General features: G+C 44.1%; 1 protein-coding gene across 8 annotated transcripts in view; it reads left to right on the forward strand.

Annotated features, from left to right (window-relative positions):
* Positions 1–257: 257 nt before the first annotated feature.
* LOC5667807 (uncharacterized) overlaps positions 258–21378 on the forward strand; it is a 63187-nt gene continuing 42066 nt past the window's right edge. Inside the window, exons 1-3 of one of the 8 annotated variants that reach the window (XM_061662215.1) lie at positions 258–590; positions 2178–2479; positions 3296–3571. In XM_061662215.1, the coding sequence (XP_061518199.1) occupies positions 3560–3571 (12 nt within the window). In that variant the 5' untranslated portion in view covers positions 258–590; positions 2178–2479; positions 3296–3559. Of the gene's footprint in view, positions 893–1869; positions 2039–2177; positions 3572–21378 lie in introns of those variants that run through there. The other 7 variants (XM_061662216.1, XM_061662219.1, XM_061662221.1 and 4 more) reach the window with 7 other exon arrangements.

A 21378-nucleotide genomic window follows, 5' to 3' on the forward strand; every position in this document is an offset into this window, starting at 1 on the left:
GCATTTTTATGTTGTGCGAATAACAAAGCTATTTATTTTACGTTTGATAAGGTTGTACGGCCATATGAAATTGTAGGGATAAACTTTTTTTTTAAATATGTAACATCGTTCAAAATAAAGTTGTTTATTGTCTATTTGTTGTTTCTGTTGGGTGAAATAAAAAAAACACACACACAAGAATCCGATGAGATAGAGCCTCTCTCTCACTGATTCGCACCGCCTCTCGCACAATCTCACATGCAAAGGTTTTGGGTAGATGCACGAGAGCCGACCGTCGCTTTACTCTCGCAACACTCGAAGCGAACGGACGTGCCCGCTGCGTGTGTTGCGTGTCGGCGCGTCTGAACCAAAAGATTTGGTTTTTTTTTGGGTGTTCGGTTTCTACGTAACGCAAACGTGACAACGTTCAATTACAAACTGACAAAAAGTAATTAAAAAAAAAATATATCTACGATTTCATTTCGCTCATGAAACACAAGCGCACTATTTCGGGGGGGCCGCGTTAGTGAATTACTCGACAAACGAAGTGTTTGTGTCTAATATCTCCCCGTGAGACAGCAGCAGCAAGAACGTTTCCGTAAGGCGAACGGGTAAGCGGAGCGACGCAGTGATGGTGGTGTGTTGAAAGGGGTGTGAAGGTGCAGGAGGAAGGTGGGACATTAGGCATTATAGAGGAAAAACAAGATCTCACTGTACCCACCCGCACGCCGTAGGAACTGTTTGTGTCTGTGTGTGTGCGTGCGTGCGTGCGTGTGTAACGTCATTTAACATAGAGCCACGAGAGAGGAAAACAAGTGAGAATAGGGAAAGTGAGAGTGAGCAAGAGAGAACGAAACCGAAGGCAGCAGACGACGAAATCAAACTGTGCGTTGGTGTGAGCGAGAGCGGGAAGGTGTGTAATAAAAGCATTATGTTGAACGCGCATAAATGCATATGTGAAGTGGAAGGCAGGGGCGGGGAAGGCGGATATGGTGTGCAGTTTTCCCCCTTCCTCCGCTGCTCTGTTGTTGCTGCTGCTCAATGCAATTTGTTCTTCATAGTTGTTTTTGTTTTGTTTTTTTTTGCTTCACAATGAGGAAGAAAAGAAGGATGGCATCCTGATTAATGAAGTGAAGTGTGATTATAGTGTCTGCTGGTAGTAGTGGTGGGGGAATCAATGAAAAAAAAACTATAGGGTGTTTCTTCTTGCTAATTACCTAATTTCAATGGCCCGTTTGTGCTTCGGTTGTTCTCTTGAGATTAGTGACAAGTTTTATCGTCGCTTTGAATATGCTACTTTGATGAGACATGATACAGGTCTCCGCCTTGGTGACGTGTGAGCAAAAACTCTCGTCGCTCGTTCTCGCTCACTCTGCCTTGTGCACTTTACAGGAAGGGACAGGAAGGGTGGTGGGGGGATAAAGCGATAATCTCGCGATAAAGCAATTTAAGTGTGAATTATTTCCGACAACAGTTTTGTGTTTGCTCTGTGTGTGCGCTCGCGCGCGTTTGTGTGTGTTTGTGTAGTTGAATGGTTGTGTCCGTCGGTCGTCGCCGAATAAATGAAACACACCGTTTTCTTTTGTTTGCAGTCGGGTGTGTGTTCGAATGGCTTTTGAAGACACTTTTTGTCAAATCGAGTGTGTGTGTGTGAGAGAATGAGCAATAAACGATTGCACATACAATGTGTATGCGTGCTCTGCTCCCCTTTGATCGATCCCTCCTCGAATCGGTCGTTTGTCCGCTGCTTAAATATTCATTTTCATCCATGCAAACACACACACACACCTAGACGCACGCACACAAACACACGCACTAATACGAGCGCAAGCATACCATTGCTCGTGTCGCTCTCTAGGTAAAGGCGTATTTTTTTTTTGGTTTGTTGCCTCGGTAACGTCGAAATAGCAAAACAACGCACTAATTTTCAGTTGAAAACTATCGTCAGTCGGTGTGGCACTGGGTTTAATTAACGGTGTGATTGTGTTAATCGAAAAATGCGAATAGAATCTAGGCAAACAGTGTATAAGTGAACAAATAAATTATGGAGGAACAATAAGTACTTGAATTTAACAGTGTACCAGTATTTACGAGCTATTTTCATGCGCAATGGGAATAGCAGAATTGAATGTATTTATTTTTCATGAATTATTTTTAATTCCGTTTTTTTCTGCTTCTTCTTTTCTTCTTCTACTCAGAACCTTTCATCCTACCATCGCGTGTGACGTGTGCTGTTTACTATTGTGACAAGCGAATATTATTACTCTCACAGGAGGGAAAATAAAAAAATACGCTTTTTTGGTGAAATAGAATCGAGCCGTAACATCGTAATATTTGCGTAGCTATCTTTCTCCCATCTCCTGGAGCGGAATGGAATACGGCTAGTGTTAAATAATAGTTCTCGCCGTGTGTGCGTATGTGTGAGTGTGTGTATATGCTTGACGGCGAAGGTGTGTGCAGTGCGAATTGTGGAAAAGCTAATGAGATAAATCGGCCGAAAGTATGTTCAATCAAGCAATCGTTTAAATATCTCATTTGTGAGTGTCGCCGCCCTCTGTTTGCTAATGAGAATTCGGTTCTCTCCCGTCTCATGCCGTCTCGTGGGATTGTGGAAGCATTGAAGTAGGAGAAGAAGAAGGAGTTGGAGTCGAGGGGCAGGCAGAAGGTGGTGATGGTGGCTGGTACCCGCATTTACAAAGCGCGAGTGCATTATTGCATTTCCCATCCAAAATAGTCGTGCCGAAGGTGAGAACCCCATCTCACACACCGCTCTCCCCCTCTCACCTTGCAACCGGCTGTCAGATAATTGACAGATTCCTACGAATGTGTATGTTGTTGCTTGGGTAACCAGACCCAACAAAAAAACGAATCGAGTAGTCGCATTTTAAACACGATAAAATAAAGCAAAGCAACCTCCCGAAAAAAAGCCCACGAATCTTTCCGGCTGGCCGCGCTCTTGCACCCCCCCTCCAGTGGGCCCTTTCCGCCCTTGTGTGCGCACGTAATAAAAGCCGGTTTTTTTTTGTTTTGCGTCCCCAAAAGGAGAAACTCGTCGCGCTCCCCGAGCATCATCACACACGCGGTTCGGTCGGTCAGCTAATTCGCTCACCATTCGCCGTTCGGGCGAGTTATTCGCGCGAGCGTGCGGTCTCGCTCTCGGCCCATTCTCTCTCTCTCTCTCCCTCTCGCGCGCGTTCACGGTTGCCCCCGCGAGACGACGAATTACAGAGTTCGTTTAAGGTTTTTTTTTTAAATCTTTGGTTGTTGTTTTTTTTTTGCCATTGTTGTTTCCTGCCAATGAATTTGCTTTCCGAAGCAAAAGGTGCAAAGACTAAGCGCGCGGAGTAGAGGTAAATCGCTGTGTCCGTTAAGAAAAAAAAATAGCTGCCAAACGGAGCAGCGCCAGCCACCGCCGAGCCAACGGCCAGCAGCGGCAGCAGGCAACACATTCGTTCGCTCAGGTGGAACTAACATCATCAATATTGAAACACGGTGAACGCAATATCCGATAGCACAGCGCAATAGCAGCAACATCGGGAAGCAATTCCGCACAGCAGCATCATCATACTACGGCTCGATTATGGAGATCAAGGTGAGTTGTTTAAATGACAGCTTTGACATTTGTAAGGGCTCGCAGGAGAAAGAGAATCTGCGTTGGGAGTGGTGGTGGGAGATTTACATTAACGCGCAGCGAAAGTGATAAGAGAGGGGCCGAGGGAGGAGTAGCGTTTTCCACGGAAGGGGTAATTTTCCGGGAAATGTGCAAAATAAACACTTGGCTTGGCAAAAAGTTTATCCTCTCCGGTGGCGCGGCGCTCCCGTGTTATGGTGGGGCATTATCGCTGAAGTTCGTTTTCGGCGGAAAACGTAATTATTAAATTAAATAAATTCTCCGTTTTTGTGGAATTATAACTTGGATATCTTTTTCCTCCCATTTTAATACGCCTTACTTTCTTTTTATCAATTAAAATGGTTGGTTGTGATTGTAATGGAATAATAAGCATTGATTTGTATGTAAAACATATTTCTAGGAAATCCTTAAACCAACTCTGATAATAGGTTCAGTAAAGGCAAACGAGTGTTCAGCGGAAAATCAATCAATCCAATTGGCATACTTCACAAGAACGCACACACTGCACAGCCCATTGCACGTCCCCATCTTCTTCTCGGAATGTAAACCTCCAACTCGTGCATGCGAATTGTGTCGCAACCAGCGAATGCAGCGCGAATGCAGCTGGCTTATTGCAGCTGCATTGATTTACCTCGCTACCCCGGGGTTCGGAAAGTCATATAGCATAATCTGCTGCGAACGAGGAGCAGGACGCGCGAGAAAAACAAAGCGCGACAAACAGCGCAGCTTTGGGAAGATAATTTCATGTTAATTTCCTTCCCACTGTGTGTGTGTGTGTTAACCTGCTCTGTTCCTGCCGTTGAGCGGTGTAACCCTTCGCACACAATCGCCCTCGGGGGGTGCACGGGTTTCGGCAGATAACGGGCTCGGGCTCTAATGTGTTTGCCCTGACAGGGCGTTATCAAAACTTTGTTGTGCGCTGTTCTGTGTGTGTGTTGATGTGGCGCTATTTTCTTCTTCGTCTGTTGCACTTCTTGTATATTGTAAGCATTCACAGTGTGTGAGATGTCTATCACGCTTTTGTTCAGCTGTGTTTTTTTTTCTTTCTTCTGCTTAACTCTATTTTCTTATCAACTAGTCGATTGCGGGTCGGTCATTGAAAGTTGAAGTTTCTGTACAGGCCGCTTGTTTGTGGAAGAAGCAAATACGAGTGCAGGTGCGGGAAGAAAATTTCATCACCAAAAAAAAAAAGTTTCAAAACAGCTGAAATGCTTCTTAGAAGGAGCTGTGTTGTATAAGCTCTGTTATAGAATGAGCCCGAACGCTCGACCCGGTTTATGACGAAATAAAAATAGCAAATTGGAAAATGCCTACCTTATTATTAGGACCCCCACTCGCTCGCCTAATGCCTTTCGTGTCTGTTTGTGGGGTGTGTATGGCTCGTAAAAAAGGTAATTTTAATTTTCAGGCTCAAAGACCCTCCCGCTCAATATACACTTCACGATGATAATGATTTGACCAGAGCCAAACCAATAATACACCAGGGTTTTACAATCCATCTTCCACCAATAGCACTAGCTGCTGCGGTGGTATCAGTATGAATGATTTATGCGTCGAGAATTTTTGTGTTATGTTTTACTATTTCTAAAACGTCACGCCATAAATAAGTCTTTCGTGTAGGTCGAATGCTTGATGGGATGGATAGTTTGATTAAAAGAAAACACAACCAATGTACGGGGTTTTTTGGTTTGTCCAGGACAAACAGGTTCTTTCTTTTTGTGTTGGAAGAAGGTCGGCAAAGTGTGTTTGCGGATTTTACATCCAGACAAAACTGTATTTGAGAACTCCACTTTGCGGTACAATTTTAATGTTTCCAAATGTTTCGAACTTTTTTGAGCACTTTTTTGTTGGCTATGGAATGCATCGTAAATCATAAAATGACGTCACACTTGTACATCCCGGGAAGAGCCCAAAACTTTTGCTGTTGTTCGTTCGCGTCATTGACTAGTCCGACTGACTGATTGTTGCTCAGAAAACCACTCAAATCCGGCTAACAGATATGCTCCTTTTTGTCCTTTTCTCCTTCCATGTGGAAATTAGAGTTTAAATTCGCACATTGCATGTGTGTTGCGCGGTTTCGATGCCATTTTATTACCGTGCCCGAAACCCGTTCAAAATCGTGTGAGATGATGTGGCCCTGCTTGCCTGCCTGTCTGCCTGGTACCGCTTCTTGTGATCCCTCGCTCACTGCTCAAGTTGTTATTCGACTCCGTGTTTTTTCACATTCGGTCGTAAAATCTTTCTCTCTCTCCGTCTTCTGTGTGGATGGATAGAAGATTCTTGCTCCTCTTCGGGGGGTGTCCAGGGTTATGACTGGATCCCCAAGTAGAGAACATAATGGATGCATGCACCACCGTCCGTCATCGACGATTGCGGAAAATAACGCAAAACTTGACGAGCGGCAGTGTGTTCTTGTTTCGTTTTCTTCGTGTTTGTGCGCATGTTGTTAGATGTTGGTGGCCTCGAATAGTTAGTCACATGTGGCTTAACGTGGTCGTCTTTTGTCACGGTTTAATATGTGTGAGTGTGTGTGAGCGTGTTGTCGCTTTATTGCTCCCAATCCAAGGGGGTGCCCTTTTTTGTACTTTGGTCTATAGGAGTGCTTGCTTTTTTCCTTCTCCAACAAGAGGATTAGGTGTCATAGAGCGCAATAGTTTCGTATGTTAAGTATGTACAGTTATGGTAAAAGTTGAAGGTTCTTGAATGTTCTTAATATCCCGCAAGTTTGAATTAAGCAACAACTTCATCTGTTGTCAGCACTTTTTTCTGCAACTCACTGATCCGGTGTTCCTTTTTTAGTAAAACCCAGTTTGTAAAGTGTTGTGATTTTATTGGAAGGGTAGCGTTGATGCTTACCTCTTCTTGCCATCAAAGTGCATGAGTCTTTATGAGGTGCAATTTTCAGAAGATGCATAACACCGTGTGCACACTGTTATCTGTAACTAATGAAACATGAAGCTCGTCAATCCAGCGTTATTACCGTAATACATGCTCATAAAAGGCAAACCTCTACACCCCACAGTCCCCTTGGCAGCCATAAATCCAGTGTCCGTGACATCTCTTCCGTCCCATCGCCGCAGCGAACAGGGACAGTAAATTTGCGCTGAGAAAAAATAAGCAAAGGAAACTATTTTTAACCCCGATACCGTGCCTTCCCTTTGGCTTTGGCTCCATCGATATCCGTCAAACCCATGGCCAGTAATGGTCAGAGCTGGTGGACAAATGAATGATACTCCGGCGCCTGGTCCAAATGGTGTGCTTTATCATGTGCCTGCTTTCTATACCCTTTTTTGTATGAGTTATTGCTGCACGAGGAAAGCTGCATTCGCTACAATAAAAGGATATCCGCTGGAACTAATTTGCATTTTACAGCAGTTTGAAGGCAAAGCCATTTGCTAAAAGCAATTGCAATTTGTTTTAATCTTAGTTTTGAAAGTTATTTGAAAGCGGGCGACCAACTGTACCAAAACGGACTAGAATAATCCATCGATTGTTGTGGAATAAATGTTAAGAACATCAATGTTTCCTTGTAGGGAGCAACGCTAGCTCTTACGGTAGAAATAGGTCACTTTCGAGAGGCTCTTTTCAGCAATGTTCTCGAAACACGGGGCTAATCGTGGATTTAATCACCCTTAGCGTTTCGATACTGTACATTACGTACCAATACTATAGTTGAGAGCATTCCTGCGATCGATGTATTTTGCTCGGGAGAAAGGTATTTAATTTTCATGTTTCCGGAGGTTGACCACAGGTTCGGTACACATGGGGAAAGCACACACACACAAAACTGCAAAACCACTCATACCAACAGGTGGATGTGGTGTGGGATGAGGTTGTGTTAAAGCGAAAAAAAACACATTCCACATTTATTTTTCCACGAATCACGCTTCTATGTTCTGCTGTTCGTTCGCTCTTGTGACTGGAATGCATTGCTACATTATTAGAAATGAAAACAGTTTAGTTAGAATTGATTCAATCCGCTCGGCTCTGGATGCTGATTAAAAGCATTTCGACACAACACTCCCCTTTGCACATTGAAGTGACATTCGTTTGCTGCATCATCATCGCGTTTGCATTTTGCTGTCTGCGCTAATTGGTGCAACTGATTACACGTGTCAGAATCAGATGAGATATTATTTTGCTCGAATCCATACAAATCCTACGATCTGAGAGGAATGGATGAGGGGAAGGGGAGCTTTTTGGTTCGATCGAAAGTCAATGAAAAAAAGGGTGGTTGATTTTTCCCGAAAGTTTATCACACACAGGCACTAGATGGCAATCGGGGTTCTGCGGGGATGGGCTTTTAATTAGTCGTGAAAAAGGCGGGCTCTTTGATGTATGCACCGTGTATACACCGTTTCCTGGAATGTAAGCTGTGTGATCTGTTGTTGAATCTGAATGCAATGGTTGGGAAATTTGTAGAAAAGTGATGTGACTCATCGGTTGTTTCATGTATCATGAAAATAAACACAGAATGCAAATAAATATAATATTTCATAGAACGCACAATTCCGTTTCTACTGGTTTAGAATAAAGATACAAATGTACATGCGTATTAAACAATATGGAAATGCTTTCGTAAGTTTTTCAGCGATGAAAAATGTAATTCTAAATGCTATTAAAAACCCATCCAGTATGTTTCAACGATTTGCGGCGTCATGAAACGTGGAAGGAATGTGTGTCAATCGATATTTGTATCGTTTTCTGGGAAGGTAGCTTCGTTCCATTTCAATATGAAGTGTGTGGTAGTAATCGTTGTTTCGTTCTTAGTTCGATGTGAAAATCACTCTTTTGTTGGGGTGTTTTATCTGCATGTGCTTCAGAGAAATTCCTGGAAAGATTCAATCTTGATAAGAATCGAACTGGCGACGGGTCGTGTAATATCCATGCTTCTACGCATTGCACTATTGGCTGAACCATGCTGATGCATCGTTACAATCCAATACGGTTAAAGGCTGTAGCTTTAGTTCATGATTTCGTAGTTTGACCAGTTTTGTGAAACACCTTTCACACTTCCCAATAGTAATACTGTAAGATCCGTTTTTTTTTTCGTACAATTCTTGTAAACCTTATCTCGCCTGCTGGAATGAGCCAACATTCCGCTGGATTGAATCTCGGTTTTTGCCCGTCTGCCGGTGCTTCTCAGCTCTTTTATCGTTTTCCTCCAATCGATGTGTACGACTCACGACTGCGACGTTTGATTGCAATTGAATTCAATATCGTCTGTGAAGGTTGCAGCGCAGCCGATGCCTGCTGACTGCTGCTGGGACATCCCAACCGTTTCAGAATCAGAAAAGAGCAGGCACAAAACAACAACAACAACAACGGTTCTTCGTCTACCCCTTGTCCGTTTTCTAATCGGCAGGACGATGGACGACGAATGGTGCGCCGAGTGTTTGGTTACGGTGGCGTACAAAAATCGGTGTGAAAATTGTGGACAAAAAGGGAAGCGGTCTGTAAGGGACCGCATGAGGGTAAGGAAGCAAGTAGAAGAAGGTTCTGTGGAGAAAAAAAGTATGAGAAAGGGAAAATAGAGAGAACCTTTTCGATTGAACGCAGCAGAAGGCCCGTATGCTGTGTGCGAGTGTGCCTTAATTGGTAATTGAATTCTTTCCATTTTTTCCCGGTCATATTCTAGGGTACCAGGCTTTATGATGTCGTGGATCAACTTTTAAGATCAACTTTTTGAGACGGTTGTGAAATGAGATTTAAAAATAGTTTCTCTTACTTATAGCATATGCTATTTTGGGGTGGAAAATTACGCACCAGACGTTGGCGAAAAATAATACGCACTGGAACTATTTCCATATCATTACACAATAAAGGTTAAAAAAAAGAATAATTTCTTAGTCGCATTATCTTATCCTAAAGCCCTTAGCAATGACGTCTCGTCGTCGCTACGTAAAATGCAACTCCATCCGTGCTGCGAGCACTTACACACACACACACGTACTCGTTGTTTATCATCACTTTCTCTCTGCGCCGTAAATAATAATCTTTTCACCCCCCCTTCACCACCCCGTTGTGGAAAAGAAGCGCCTTGAGGCATCGCGTTCTCGTGGGGATTTTAATCTCATTTTCCTCCTTCCCGGTTTGCCACTTTGCGCGCGTTTATACCGCCCACTTGTTTGCTTCAGTTGACAGGCGTTGTTGCGTTGTTTTTGGCCTGCCATTTCGAATGGAAAATCGATCACCAAGTGAGTGGCGCGGGGCGGTTAGTTTCCGTTTGTGTTTGTGTATGAAAATGCGCATTTTCCTTGCTTCTTTTATTTGAGCGCTCCCTGCTCCTGCCCCAGTCGGAAATGCGTCTTTGTTTGGCAATTGAAAACTGTTTGGCGCAGCGGTTAATAATACGAAGCAAATAATCAAAACCATGAAAAGTGATGTCAAAGGCAACAAAGTCGCAGCTATAAAACATCTCGCTATTTCGTCATCTGCCGTGTTTGTGTGTGTGAGAGAGTATTAGAGGACAGAAACGTATGTTTGAGCGTTCTCCGCTCGAATGACGAATGATGTGTGCCTCCTCCATTCTATTGCTACTGCTGCTGCTGGCGATGGATGGTGGTAATTGTGGCGGAGTGTGTTTCACAATCTGGCGAGGTCAGGCGGAGAAGTACATTCTCATAAATTGATGCTGGTGCGGGCAAGAGGAGAGACCGTCCAATTTGATGATTGCCCACACTGACACCGATGGCCGGATGATGGCCGAGGGTGGTTGATGTTTTAAGGTGCTACCAGAGACACCCCATATTGGAATGAAAAGATTTCTCTCTCGCCAGATTTCAAATCAGCTCCGGGTTTAGCTCTCGAGACGACGGCACACCGGATAGCTCTCCAATCGAACGCGGAGTTCCAACGGCTTTGATGGGCTTTTTGCTGAGAGAAAGAAGGTCACACACACACACACACTAAATCGTTAGCTAAAACGGCAAATCCACTCCCTAGTGGGACCACTGGCGGTCACGGGATAATGATATCGGTGGTCGAAATTGCAACGTGTCCTTTTAATCACAACAGTTCAAGGGTTCAGTGTTGCTGCTCTTGGACAAGAGTGATGTTTAGAACACAACAAACGATTGGGCAAATTTGTTTCTTCTCAAAGCCCACGCTCTTGGCTGAGGGGAAAAGGGAATCAAAACGGAAACGACACACCATACGCCAAGCATACTTTGTAGCAATGAATGCGCATATTTGATTTGCAGAGTCATGAAACGATTGCGTGATATATACACATGCTCTGTTGTGTTTGGAGCGCGCGCGGGGCATCGCATGTGCCTCAGTTCCCACTGCATGCATTAAAGAGGAACAGCGTAATGCTTCTTTCATAATATACTATAGCGTGGCGAAGAATGAAGGTTAGCGCTCCTTTTCTATCAAGCAGGAACGATTAGGGTGAATTCGGAAAATGATTGTTTTATGATTCTTTTTGGACAAATATTTTGCCCAATTTCTTGCAGTCTTTTCAGAAGTAACAGCGAGACGATGATGTCCCTGCTGCTGTACCTTCCCATTGAGCGGTTTTAATGCCGCTTAAAGCTACAAAGCAAAGGCCCCCAGACCTGGCTGGCAATGCCAACGAAGGGTCATTTCCAAAACGTTCCCTAAAGAAGGATAGATGACGCTCCCATGCGGCCGTCAAGGGACTTGGTGCGACAAGGACACAGCACCGGTCCAGGATCTTCTCTCCTTCTCTCTCTCTCTCTCCTGCCCGGTGGAAAAGGGACAGCAGCAGCGGGAAAAGTTTTGCTTCTGCGCTCGCTTTTTCTTTTGTGCTACTACCAGCAGCAGCAGCCCGGTTCCGGTGGTATTTTGAAATGCGCTTCGTGCCTCTGCTTCTCTCTTCTCCCCCTTGTCGGTGTATGTGTCGGTATGTTCGGTAGTCAGCCCTGGTGCCGGGGCCTGCCGATAACTTCCGGCAGGCGACAGCAGTTGGTTCGGGGTTTTGTTGCGCTCGCAAATAAAGATTCGCTCTCCCTCTTTCGCTCGTTTGTGAGAAAGGGAACGAAAAACAACGCCCGAGAGCAGCAGCAGCAGCAGCACGAGTTTGGATACATTTTTCCACTTTTGGAAAGATTTCCCTCACACATTTTCCCAAAGTGAGCGAGAGCGAGAAAGGGAGAGAGAGATAGAAAGAGAGAGAGAGAAAAGAAGCGAGAGAGCATGCTCGCATTTTCCGATGTTGCGACAATCGCGAACACTCGATACCGTGCCGTGGTTTTTCCTGAACGAAACTAATTCCCGTACATCCCTTGCACAACAAAACAAAAGCGAGCGCATGGAAAGCTTCGATTCTCCCACACTCATGTTTTAGTCAAAGTCGGTTCCTCTGTTCCAAAGCAATGCCGCTCTACTCTACGACTAACGGACGCGCACACATCCAATGGGGGGATTGTGTGTGTGACAAAGTGGAAGGAACCGGCGGCCAACCCGGTTTTTTACACGCGATATCGCCGCTACTACTCGTGGAGGAAGGGGAGGAAGGGGGGCAATTCATCTCCACTCCCCAAGGTGGCGGAAAGTGAATCCTTAAACGGAGCCGAGCGAACTCGGCAGGAAAAAGAAATCAATAATGCAAACATTAAAGAGCTCATACGCGCGCTCGCTCGCTTGTTGAAAGGAATATATTTTAGGGGGATTTCGGTTTGTTTTTTCTCGTTCTGCACCTTTTTCAATGGGAAATAAAAGTCACACAAGAGAGGAGAGAGATAGAGAGTGAAAATAAAAAAAATAAAAATGTTAAGTGCGCAAAGCATGTATGCGTATGTGCGATAGTTATTTAAATGGCTGCCGCCGTCAGCTCAAGAAGTAGGTTGTTTAATGGATTTGCTAACCACACAACATCATGAACCACACTACTGCTGGATTGAGAATTGCTGCAGAAAATTCACACCGAGCGATGAGGAGGAAGTGCCTTTTGAGCCTTTTCTGATGCAGCTGTGCAAAAGGAATTGCACAAGGAAGAGAATGTAAAGCCTGGCACAAAACGGCATTAGATGAGGGTTTGTCGTTTTTGGTCGTGAAAAAAAAAACAACGCTATTCCTATGATTTATTTAATTGAAACGGTCAACATTCGAAAAACACATCATGTTTAGCAGTTAAGCGGTAGCGTGCGTTGACTAATTGGGTTGGGTTGGGCCCAATTCTGAGCAAGGAATTATAAATTTCACGGCTCCGTGAGCACCGACAGCCGAGCGAAAGAGAGTGGCACTTAATTTATGAAATTGTTGTAAGGCTTCTAAGCTTTTGCGTGTTTTATTCTGCTGTGGAGTTTGTTGAGAGAGAGACGTTTAACATTCTGTAGGAGTTTTGTACGATATTGTAAAACAATGTTGATGTCATTAAAGATATAAACGACACGAGAATGCATCAAATGACGTCATAACGGCGTGTGGTACTTGACATCACAAAACCAGTTATTTAGAATTAAGTTTAAGATACATTGACGAGTTAAGAAAAAGCCAATAAATTTAAAAGCACTGTAAAATCAAGTAAACTACGACAGTAAATCTACTTTGCAGGCTTCTTTTAGTCTATTTTGATGCCTAAAATTAGTTATGAAGTTATGAGCAACTATTCCGATTTGGTGATTTCAAGTGGCACGGTAATTTAACATTTATATGTAGAAGAACATCTGCCACCGGAGCTCGTTCGCGTTCCGAAAGCTGATAAAACCTATCACACAATACACAGCAATCAAACCACCACCAACACCACCCACAAAACAAATATATAAAGTATGCAAAAGGCACAAAATAGCGCACCGGTAAAATGGTACAAAGGCACTCTCATACATAAATCCATATCTCTCGCTCTCTGTGTTGTTGTGTGGGGCGGTGGGCAGGTGGGCGAGTGCGCTATGCTGCTGCCGAGTGCTTGCCACTTTCCACGGCGTGTTATGGAGGGCCTGGAGGAGTCAGGAACAGGCTGCTCTGTGTGGTAAGGTGCGCAGAACTTGAACGGATGCTCTATTTTTTCCTCCTTGCCATTCCTCCCGCTCGTAAATGGTGGTGGTGTGTGTGTGTGGGTGTTTGCTTTTGTATTCCCCGTGCCCTTTTGCATGGCGCACTCCCCTTACAGTCCACCGTTTGTTTGGGGGTCTGTCCGTTGTTTCGAATTTTCTAGTTTACTGTTTTTTTTCTTTCTGCAACCTCTTATTTGTTGCGCTTACTTGCTTCGCGGGGTGGTGGTGGTGGTGCTGCTGCTGCTGCTAAATGATAAACGGGAAAAGTTTTGCAAAACCATCGTTTTCGAAAAATGGTTCCAAACGCGCGCGCAAGCGAGTGAACCCCGCTCCGTTCTGTCGGGCGAAGAAAACTTGGCTGCTTTTTTTATCTACTGTTTTCCTATTCCCCCTTCGTTCCCGGGAACAACGAGCCGTGCATATCCTTTTGCGGCCGAAGGTTCATTCAGCCGGTTTTAAGCGCTTCTAGGTTTTGTGTGCGCTCTCTCTCTCGCTCTCTTTCTTCCACACGCTATTTTAATGTTGGTCAAAGCATAAAACGCCACCAAACGACATAAAGGCGCGGCGCTTGTGCCTTCGGGCAGTACGGCGCAAGTACTTGGCTTCCTCCCCGCATGGGGGGGAGAAAGCCGGACGGCAGAGAGCAAGGGAGGGAAGCCCATAACGAAACCCTTGTGGGGTGCTCGGGTGATAAAAGTTTTTTCGAAAATTGCTTTAATATTTTAATACAATCGATTTGTATGGACGAGCTATTTATTTCCCACTTTTGGCCTCTCGGCTGTTCTTGGCAAGGGTTTCTAAGGGGGTTTTCTTTACGTTGTGACATCGCACTGTTGATGTCGCAGTGTTTGCTTTTGTCTGGTTTGATGCATTGCAGAAAGGAATGGCCAATGTATGTTTTTCTATGTTAGTTATAGTTGTGAAGAGAATATAAAATAATAATTGATATGTTATTCAAAAAAATATCAATAATTCGAACTAGTGTACTTAAAGTATTTTTTTTGTATTTATGTACATTATGTTTTTCACAAAACTGTCACAAGTATTTAGCCACATTCTTTCGTGAATAATCTGCTTCCTTCCGCTACTCAAATGACGATACACATTTGAAGGAAGTCGCTCACCAACACACACAAAAAGGGCAACAGGACGCAGGTCTTCCTGTCCTAGTTTTCCTGTCAAAAAGGGGAAAAATCGTTCCCGGTTACGGGTTCGATTTTGCGGGCCGCAATTGAAAATGGGGGGAAATTGTTAAACTTTTTGACATTGATTTGAGATTGTAAAAATGCGGCGATGCGCGTTAAGGTGTCGTAAAAAGTGTGTGTGTGTGTGTGTGTGTGTGTGTGTGTGTGTGTGTGTGTGTGTGTGTGTGTGTGTGTTGTAGGGCAATTGGGAGCGTTAACAAACTTATTACCCTTCGCCTTACAATCTTTGACAAATGTGATGAAGATTGGACGGAGTTTGTGAATTTTTGAAACCTAGACAAACTTTTATACTAGATTTGTCTCCAGAAAAGTCTTTTCGAAGTGTTTAAACTTTTGTGAAGCGTGCAACAGTCGCGACAAACCTCTAGCAGAGCACACATACGCTTTAGTGCCTTCGGTGCCTTTTTTGGCACACATACACACGCATGCACACGCGCACAAACACATAGACACGTCTAGGTAGCACACACACAAACACAAAGAAACAAAAATACATCATTGTGTCGCTCCAGTGAGGCTCTGGATTTGACGTAAAATGATATCGATTTTTCCGCTTTTTCACATTGCTGTGAAACTTTTACCATCGTCGTCGTTGTCCTCGTCGCTGTGCTTCTTCAGGCTGCTGCTGCTGCTGCTGCTATGTCTCAACAGCCGAATCGAATAGTACGGTACAGTTCGACTAGAGTCGGTTCGACTTTAGTGTGTTTGTTGCTCGTTTGCTATTCCACAAGTCACTTGTGTTTCTTTGGGAGCGTGCGAGAGGACGGGTGGTGGTGGTGGTGGTGGTGAGACTCGGTAGAGCCAGCATTGGTAGCTCTCTTAGCCATTTTAGCCTCCCATTCAGCCCGTCCCCGCCCTCCGGTGTTTCGCATCCTGATTTTGCACATTTTCCAGCACACAATTTTCCATCTGATTTCCCATCCTTGTTTGTCAGGAGAGAGACTGTGCCGAGGATCCGTGAGGAGGAACTGGTGGCCACACGGGTGGTGGGAGGGGGACGGCACGGTTGCGGTTCGGTTCCAGTCAACTTCTGATGAAGGTTTCAGGCAAAGTTTTGATCAACATTTGCTAAAGGTTACAGGATAGGAGTGTTTGTGTAATGTACCTAAAAATAAACGCAACACAACGCGCCAGTGGAAAAACGTTGCACAATAATTGGCTTCGGTTTTATTACGGCGCTGGGCTTGGTAGGCGTGTACAATTTGCTCTTTTTAATTAACTATTATTTAGTAAAATTAATATAAAAATAAAATAATATAATAAATAGCCAAAAACAGAGAACCATATTGCATACTTCCCACAATAAGTCATCAATTTAAAGCTTTTTCCTTTGCCATTCTCAGCTGTAGCAACCGCAAAAGAGTTATTTAATGAAATGAGCGATTAATAACAAGTTTCGATTAGTGTGAAACAAATTATGAAAGTTCATTCAATAATAACTGGAAATGTGTTTATTCTGCCTCTGCCACGCAAGCAAAAGAGAGACAGCGAAAGGAAGAAGGGCTTTGCCAATCCGGCTTGAACAAAGGGCTGTACAGGGGCCTGGGCATGTCCTGCCAAGGGACAGTAGTATGGGCAAGGGCGGAAGTTTTCCATTACCCCGTCGGTGAATATAAATTCCGATTATATTCTCGCTTTTGTGGACGAGCAGCGCGTGAGCGAGAGGCACATTTTCGGTTTTTGCGGCCGTGGCTGCCGTGTACCCACCCGTGTCGTCCATCCTCCGGCTTCTGCTCTCGGTTCGGGCTTGATGCGCCGCTATCTTGCTCACTCTGAAGACATTCAGCATAACCTAATCTCACACTCACCGTGTGTTTGGAAGCACACGGCCGAGGAGAGCCAGAAAGACGGGAGAGCGAGAGAGGTGGTGTGTGGACCATGATGCGAATTCATTTTCTCCTGCCCGTTGTTGTTTGTTCAGTTTTTCCACATCTCGTTAAACCTTGATTTTCCTTGCCGAGGAAGGAAGGAGGGCGAGCGATGGATTAAGGGGAGGCTTTTTTGCCACCCCAAATTGCGCCCCAGCGCCCCTCGGGTCAGCGCGAGGCACTGCGTGAAGATGGAAGATGTGTTTGTTTGGTTGTTTTTTTTTTTTGGTGCGTGGCTCTCCTCTCTCTACCGTTGTCGCTTGGGTGGTGTGGTTATCGTTTTGCCTGAATCGGGAGTGGGTTTTTAGGGATAAAGCATATTTCCTCCTATTTGGTGGCTGTCCATTGCGGCGCGGAGGCCGGTTTAATGTTGAAGCCGGATTGAGAGTGGACTGCTTTTTTTTTCTTCCTTTCTGTTGACGATATTCATTATCAATGATTTACGTTGCATGTGTCTTTTGGTAACGTTTTTTTGATGGATGAATACTCGCACTAGAACGTGCGGTTAATGGTTGTTTGATCGTAAAGGCGTGAACGAGAAGCATATGTGTGTTATCCAATCAATTGCATTGATTTGGCATGAATCTGTGTGAACTTCACGTTGTTATTAAAATCCGCTTGTACGAACATGACTGTCGTTTTGTAGTACATTTTCTCGGTACTGGTCGATGGTCTTTTCTGGCAGAGTGCATAATTCCTGAGCTCTTTATTTGGAACCTGTAACACAACACATGAAGGCGAGTGAAGAGCGGCCATTTCTAACGAACAGCATTTGCAATTTGCAAGCGATTGAGTGCGCAACATGGGGAGGCTTTTTCCGGCAAATAAAATCTATGCCGCCCTCCTGGTGGTACGTAGATAGCGAACGATAAGTTTCTTCATCTCGTCCAGGAAGGTCCATGTGCAGGGCAGCAAAAGTCGTCCCGCTCGTTCGGTCGGGTCCACACGCCAACGACACGATAGGTTTGAAGTAAAATAATGATATAAATACTGTGTACACTTAGCGATGGAATGGGGGGAGGATTGGGAAAGAAAGGACCTGGGTGGGTAGGTTAGGCGTCTCTAGTAGGTGGTCACAATTGTGTCCGACCAGCAGCGAGGTGCATATGTGTTGCAGTTGAGCGTCGGACGAGCGAAACATTCTAAATATATGCAACGAACGAGAACCGTTCAAGTGCACACGAAAACCGGTCAGCGTCGGTGTGTGCGCAGAGGGTGGCCAGGCGCGGGAAAGGATCAGGGACAGGCTCGCCCTGGCGGTTCCCCTGTCCCCGGGTTCCATCATAAACCGATTGCTCATTTGCTTTCATCCCGCTGCTCGTTAGGGGGGTTCCAAGGAAGGGAGGGACCATCACGCTCTCGTCTCGGTATCGATCCGAGCGGGATTTGGGCGTGTTGTGGGATAGCAAAAACGGGCCGGGGGGATGCGCGCTGCACATGCTGCTGCACTGCTTTTGTCACTCGGTACGCTAGTGCATAGTTTGCACCACTGGCTGTATGTGTGTGTGTGTCCACCGTGAGTGTACATGAGGCAGATGAGACAGCTTCTTCGCTGCGAGACGAAAAATGGGAAACGAAATCGGTCCGGTCGAATAACGCCGGATAAAGATTGGCCTCGGACTCGTGTCCACACACCAGGGCCGGTTCCAATGTCTCTAGAGCTGAACAAAGTATTGGTGATGTCAGCATTATAAATTGTATCTGCAAAATGACACAGCATTATGGGCATGAGCATTAATGAGTGTTGTAAATTTGTTTTTCAGTGACATTTTAGAGATTTATAAGCCTTGCAACTTACAATTAACTAAGCAGAAAAAGCTTGTTGGTTTTGTAACAATTAATACATTCATTACTTTGATTATTTTTTAGTAATGAGTATAACGTTTATACTCTTAATTACACAATTGGAAATTCTGGAAATTGGAAACTTGTATGAAATCAAACTGGCATGGATGTCTTTGCCGTAAATGTTTCACGTCAATATATCTGGGCACTTACGGGATAATGTTGCTTTGGTTTTACTTGTAGGAAGAAGCAGGAGTTAACCAAATATAGCTCTTGTCGCTGTATCAATACTGAAAAGCGTATTTTGTTTTAATTTGTCAAACAACGATATGAATGAAACAGAAATTAAGCTAAATGTTTCCTTAAATTCATCACTTATTTTCATGCTCACCGAAACGCCCCCGGACGTGGCTTAAAGGCAAATTGATTTTCAATGCAAATATAGCTGTGAAAGAAAATCCCCGCCCTAGCTCTGTCCCTCTGCTTGCCTGCGCCGTTGAAAACGTTCCGTCGAAGTACACAAGCAGATACATGTTATTTTATTTCTCTCGTGTTCGTGTTTTTTTCCGCCCATACCACTCGCAGCGTTTGGCAGATTTATGCAAATATTATTATATAGCAGTTCGGTATGTTGTGCTATGGTTTTTTGCATCGCTTTTCATTCTTTTCTGTTTTGATTTTTTTCTGTTAAATCTTTGTTGATTGATTGCGAAACGGAATGCTTATCGCCGGTGTAATTATGTGGATGAGTGAGTGGTGATAGTAACATCTGTTAAATATGAAAAGATTTTCGTTTTAATTAAAGTTACATATCGCTTTTGATTATGTAAAAATGTCTTTTATCAACGTTTAATTCGTATAATCAACGGGGATGGCGTTATAGAAAATTGTCCAACGCGTAGTCCATTTAATCGGGGTAAGCAAAAGATGAAAAGGAAATGTCACGCACAATGAAAAGCCTGCGCCGACAGCCGGGGCTTTCAGGTCGAAATCAATAATACCTTACCGAGTAAAAGCGTGTGGATGGGAAGAGCGAAAAGACCTGGTCGGGATTTGGGTGTGCGTTTTCCCTTCCCTTGGTATGGCAGGAAGCACGAAGAGGCAAGAAGAAGGCACACACTGTTCTGAAGAAACACGGCAGCGGTAGAGAAACCATGACGATAAAGACGCAGACGTTCTGTGAAGGTAAAGAAGGGGCAGACACAGGGCAAGCACAAGACCCACCACGGGAGAGAAAGAGATATGCTATCCACTTCTCCGGGGTTTTTGTCCGTGGGTTTTCATGTTTTTGTGGTGCATTGGCCATTGCCAAACCGGAAAACATGATGCGGAATGATGATGTCGAAGATGCACGCTGCGAAAGATCGCTTTTTAACTTATTTCTCCTATTGCTGCACCGCTCATCTCTCCGGTGCTTTGGTTTCCTTTCGGCATTCAGCAGCATCTCGGCACTGTAGCTTCTTGTGTTTGCTTCTGTGTGTACAGCAGGGATCTTCCCTTTTTCCCGTCATCGTTTCATTTCTGTTGGCGTATGTTTTGTAGCGCATTGTTGCGTACCCGTCGTGTTGTGTGCTTTTACGGTAAATGTTGTACGTCTTTCAATGGTGGTGGCTTTAATTCATTCAATTTGGTGGAAACCGAAATTCCAGATAGCCCGGGATTGTGCTTGCTTTGTGCTTGCGCGAATGCGAAGGGAAGCAAGTGTGCACGATTGTTGGTTGGGCCTCGAAGGTAATGTTATAATTTCACCACAATGAGTCATAAGCCAGAAGAGAAGGTACAGGTAATGGATGGGACAGAATTGAATTGAAATAAACAAAAGTGTAATAAATCATCGTAACGAATAGTGTGCTGCCTTTTGCACATGTTGTTTGTATTGGCTATTATCGTGGTGTAGATAGGAGCGGTCTCATGGCGCATTGTTTAAGCGTACGGTCTTCAGTAACACAGGTCGTCGGTTCGAATCTGGTTATGGGCGGATGTTTTTCTTAAATATTTACAACTTTACACTCATCTGGTAGGTTATATGGCTTTGTTATATAATTCAGTCGATGATTCAACTGATGTAGAATAATAAAGGTTACCATATTAACCATTTTATTAACTATATTACAAAATAATCAGGTGAATAATCCACCTTCTTCTATACTACTAAATGTAGTGTGAAACAGTAAAAGACTTTCATACAGTTTGTGATAATATTTATGAATTACGCGCTTGAAGCAGAGCTTCTAAATCAATCTACAAAGAATAGCAAAACCAGTTAAGCATGAATCTCTCGAGCAGAAATAAAGCAACACGAAAAAATAAACAAAAGTAGCAAAAGTGTATTTCAAGCCGCGTGGGTGGTGCTTGGTTGGGTTGCGCTTGTTGGCTGTGTTTTGGAACACAAAAAAAGGCAAGTGCTTTGGAAATATGTTGCCTCATGGTGAATGTTTTCTACCGTCATTATAGCGACGTGGTTGAGCAGGAGAGCGAGAGAGACAGAGACGCGCACAGGCTAAAATGGATTGGATGGAAAGCTGTTAGGGACAAACGCACGAACGAATCGGAGATGCGTTGTATGAGAAGTACCCTACTTATGCTTGTGCTTAAATTAGTCACAAGTGTTTTGGATTAAATTTATTAGAAGAGTTGTATAAACAATTCAATTGACTGTACATATTTTTATATAATATAGTTTAAAACACATTCACGGTACTAATAATTGTATTTTTCTGTTGCAAAAGAACTTATCAATCCTTCCGGCAATTGCAAAATGCAAAGGAAACGAGGGAAGAGGGGCTAGTAAATCGGAACCAAAAAGTGTCCATGTTTTGTATGTGGAAGCCTTCCCCACTGCCGTGGCTTCCTGAGCGTTTTCCCCGTTTTTCCTATTGCTGTATGTGTGTGTGTATGTGTTTGGTGCAGCTGTATGTGTGCTTTATTGTACGTGTGCTCGATTTCAT

Source organism: Anopheles gambiae, chromosome 3, assembly GCF_943734735.2.
Source record: "Anopheles gambiae chromosome 3, idAnoGambNW_F1_1, whole genome shotgun sequence".
Classification (NCBI taxonomy): domain Eukaryota; kingdom Metazoa; phylum Arthropoda; class Insecta; order Diptera; family Culicidae; genus Anopheles; species Anopheles gambiae.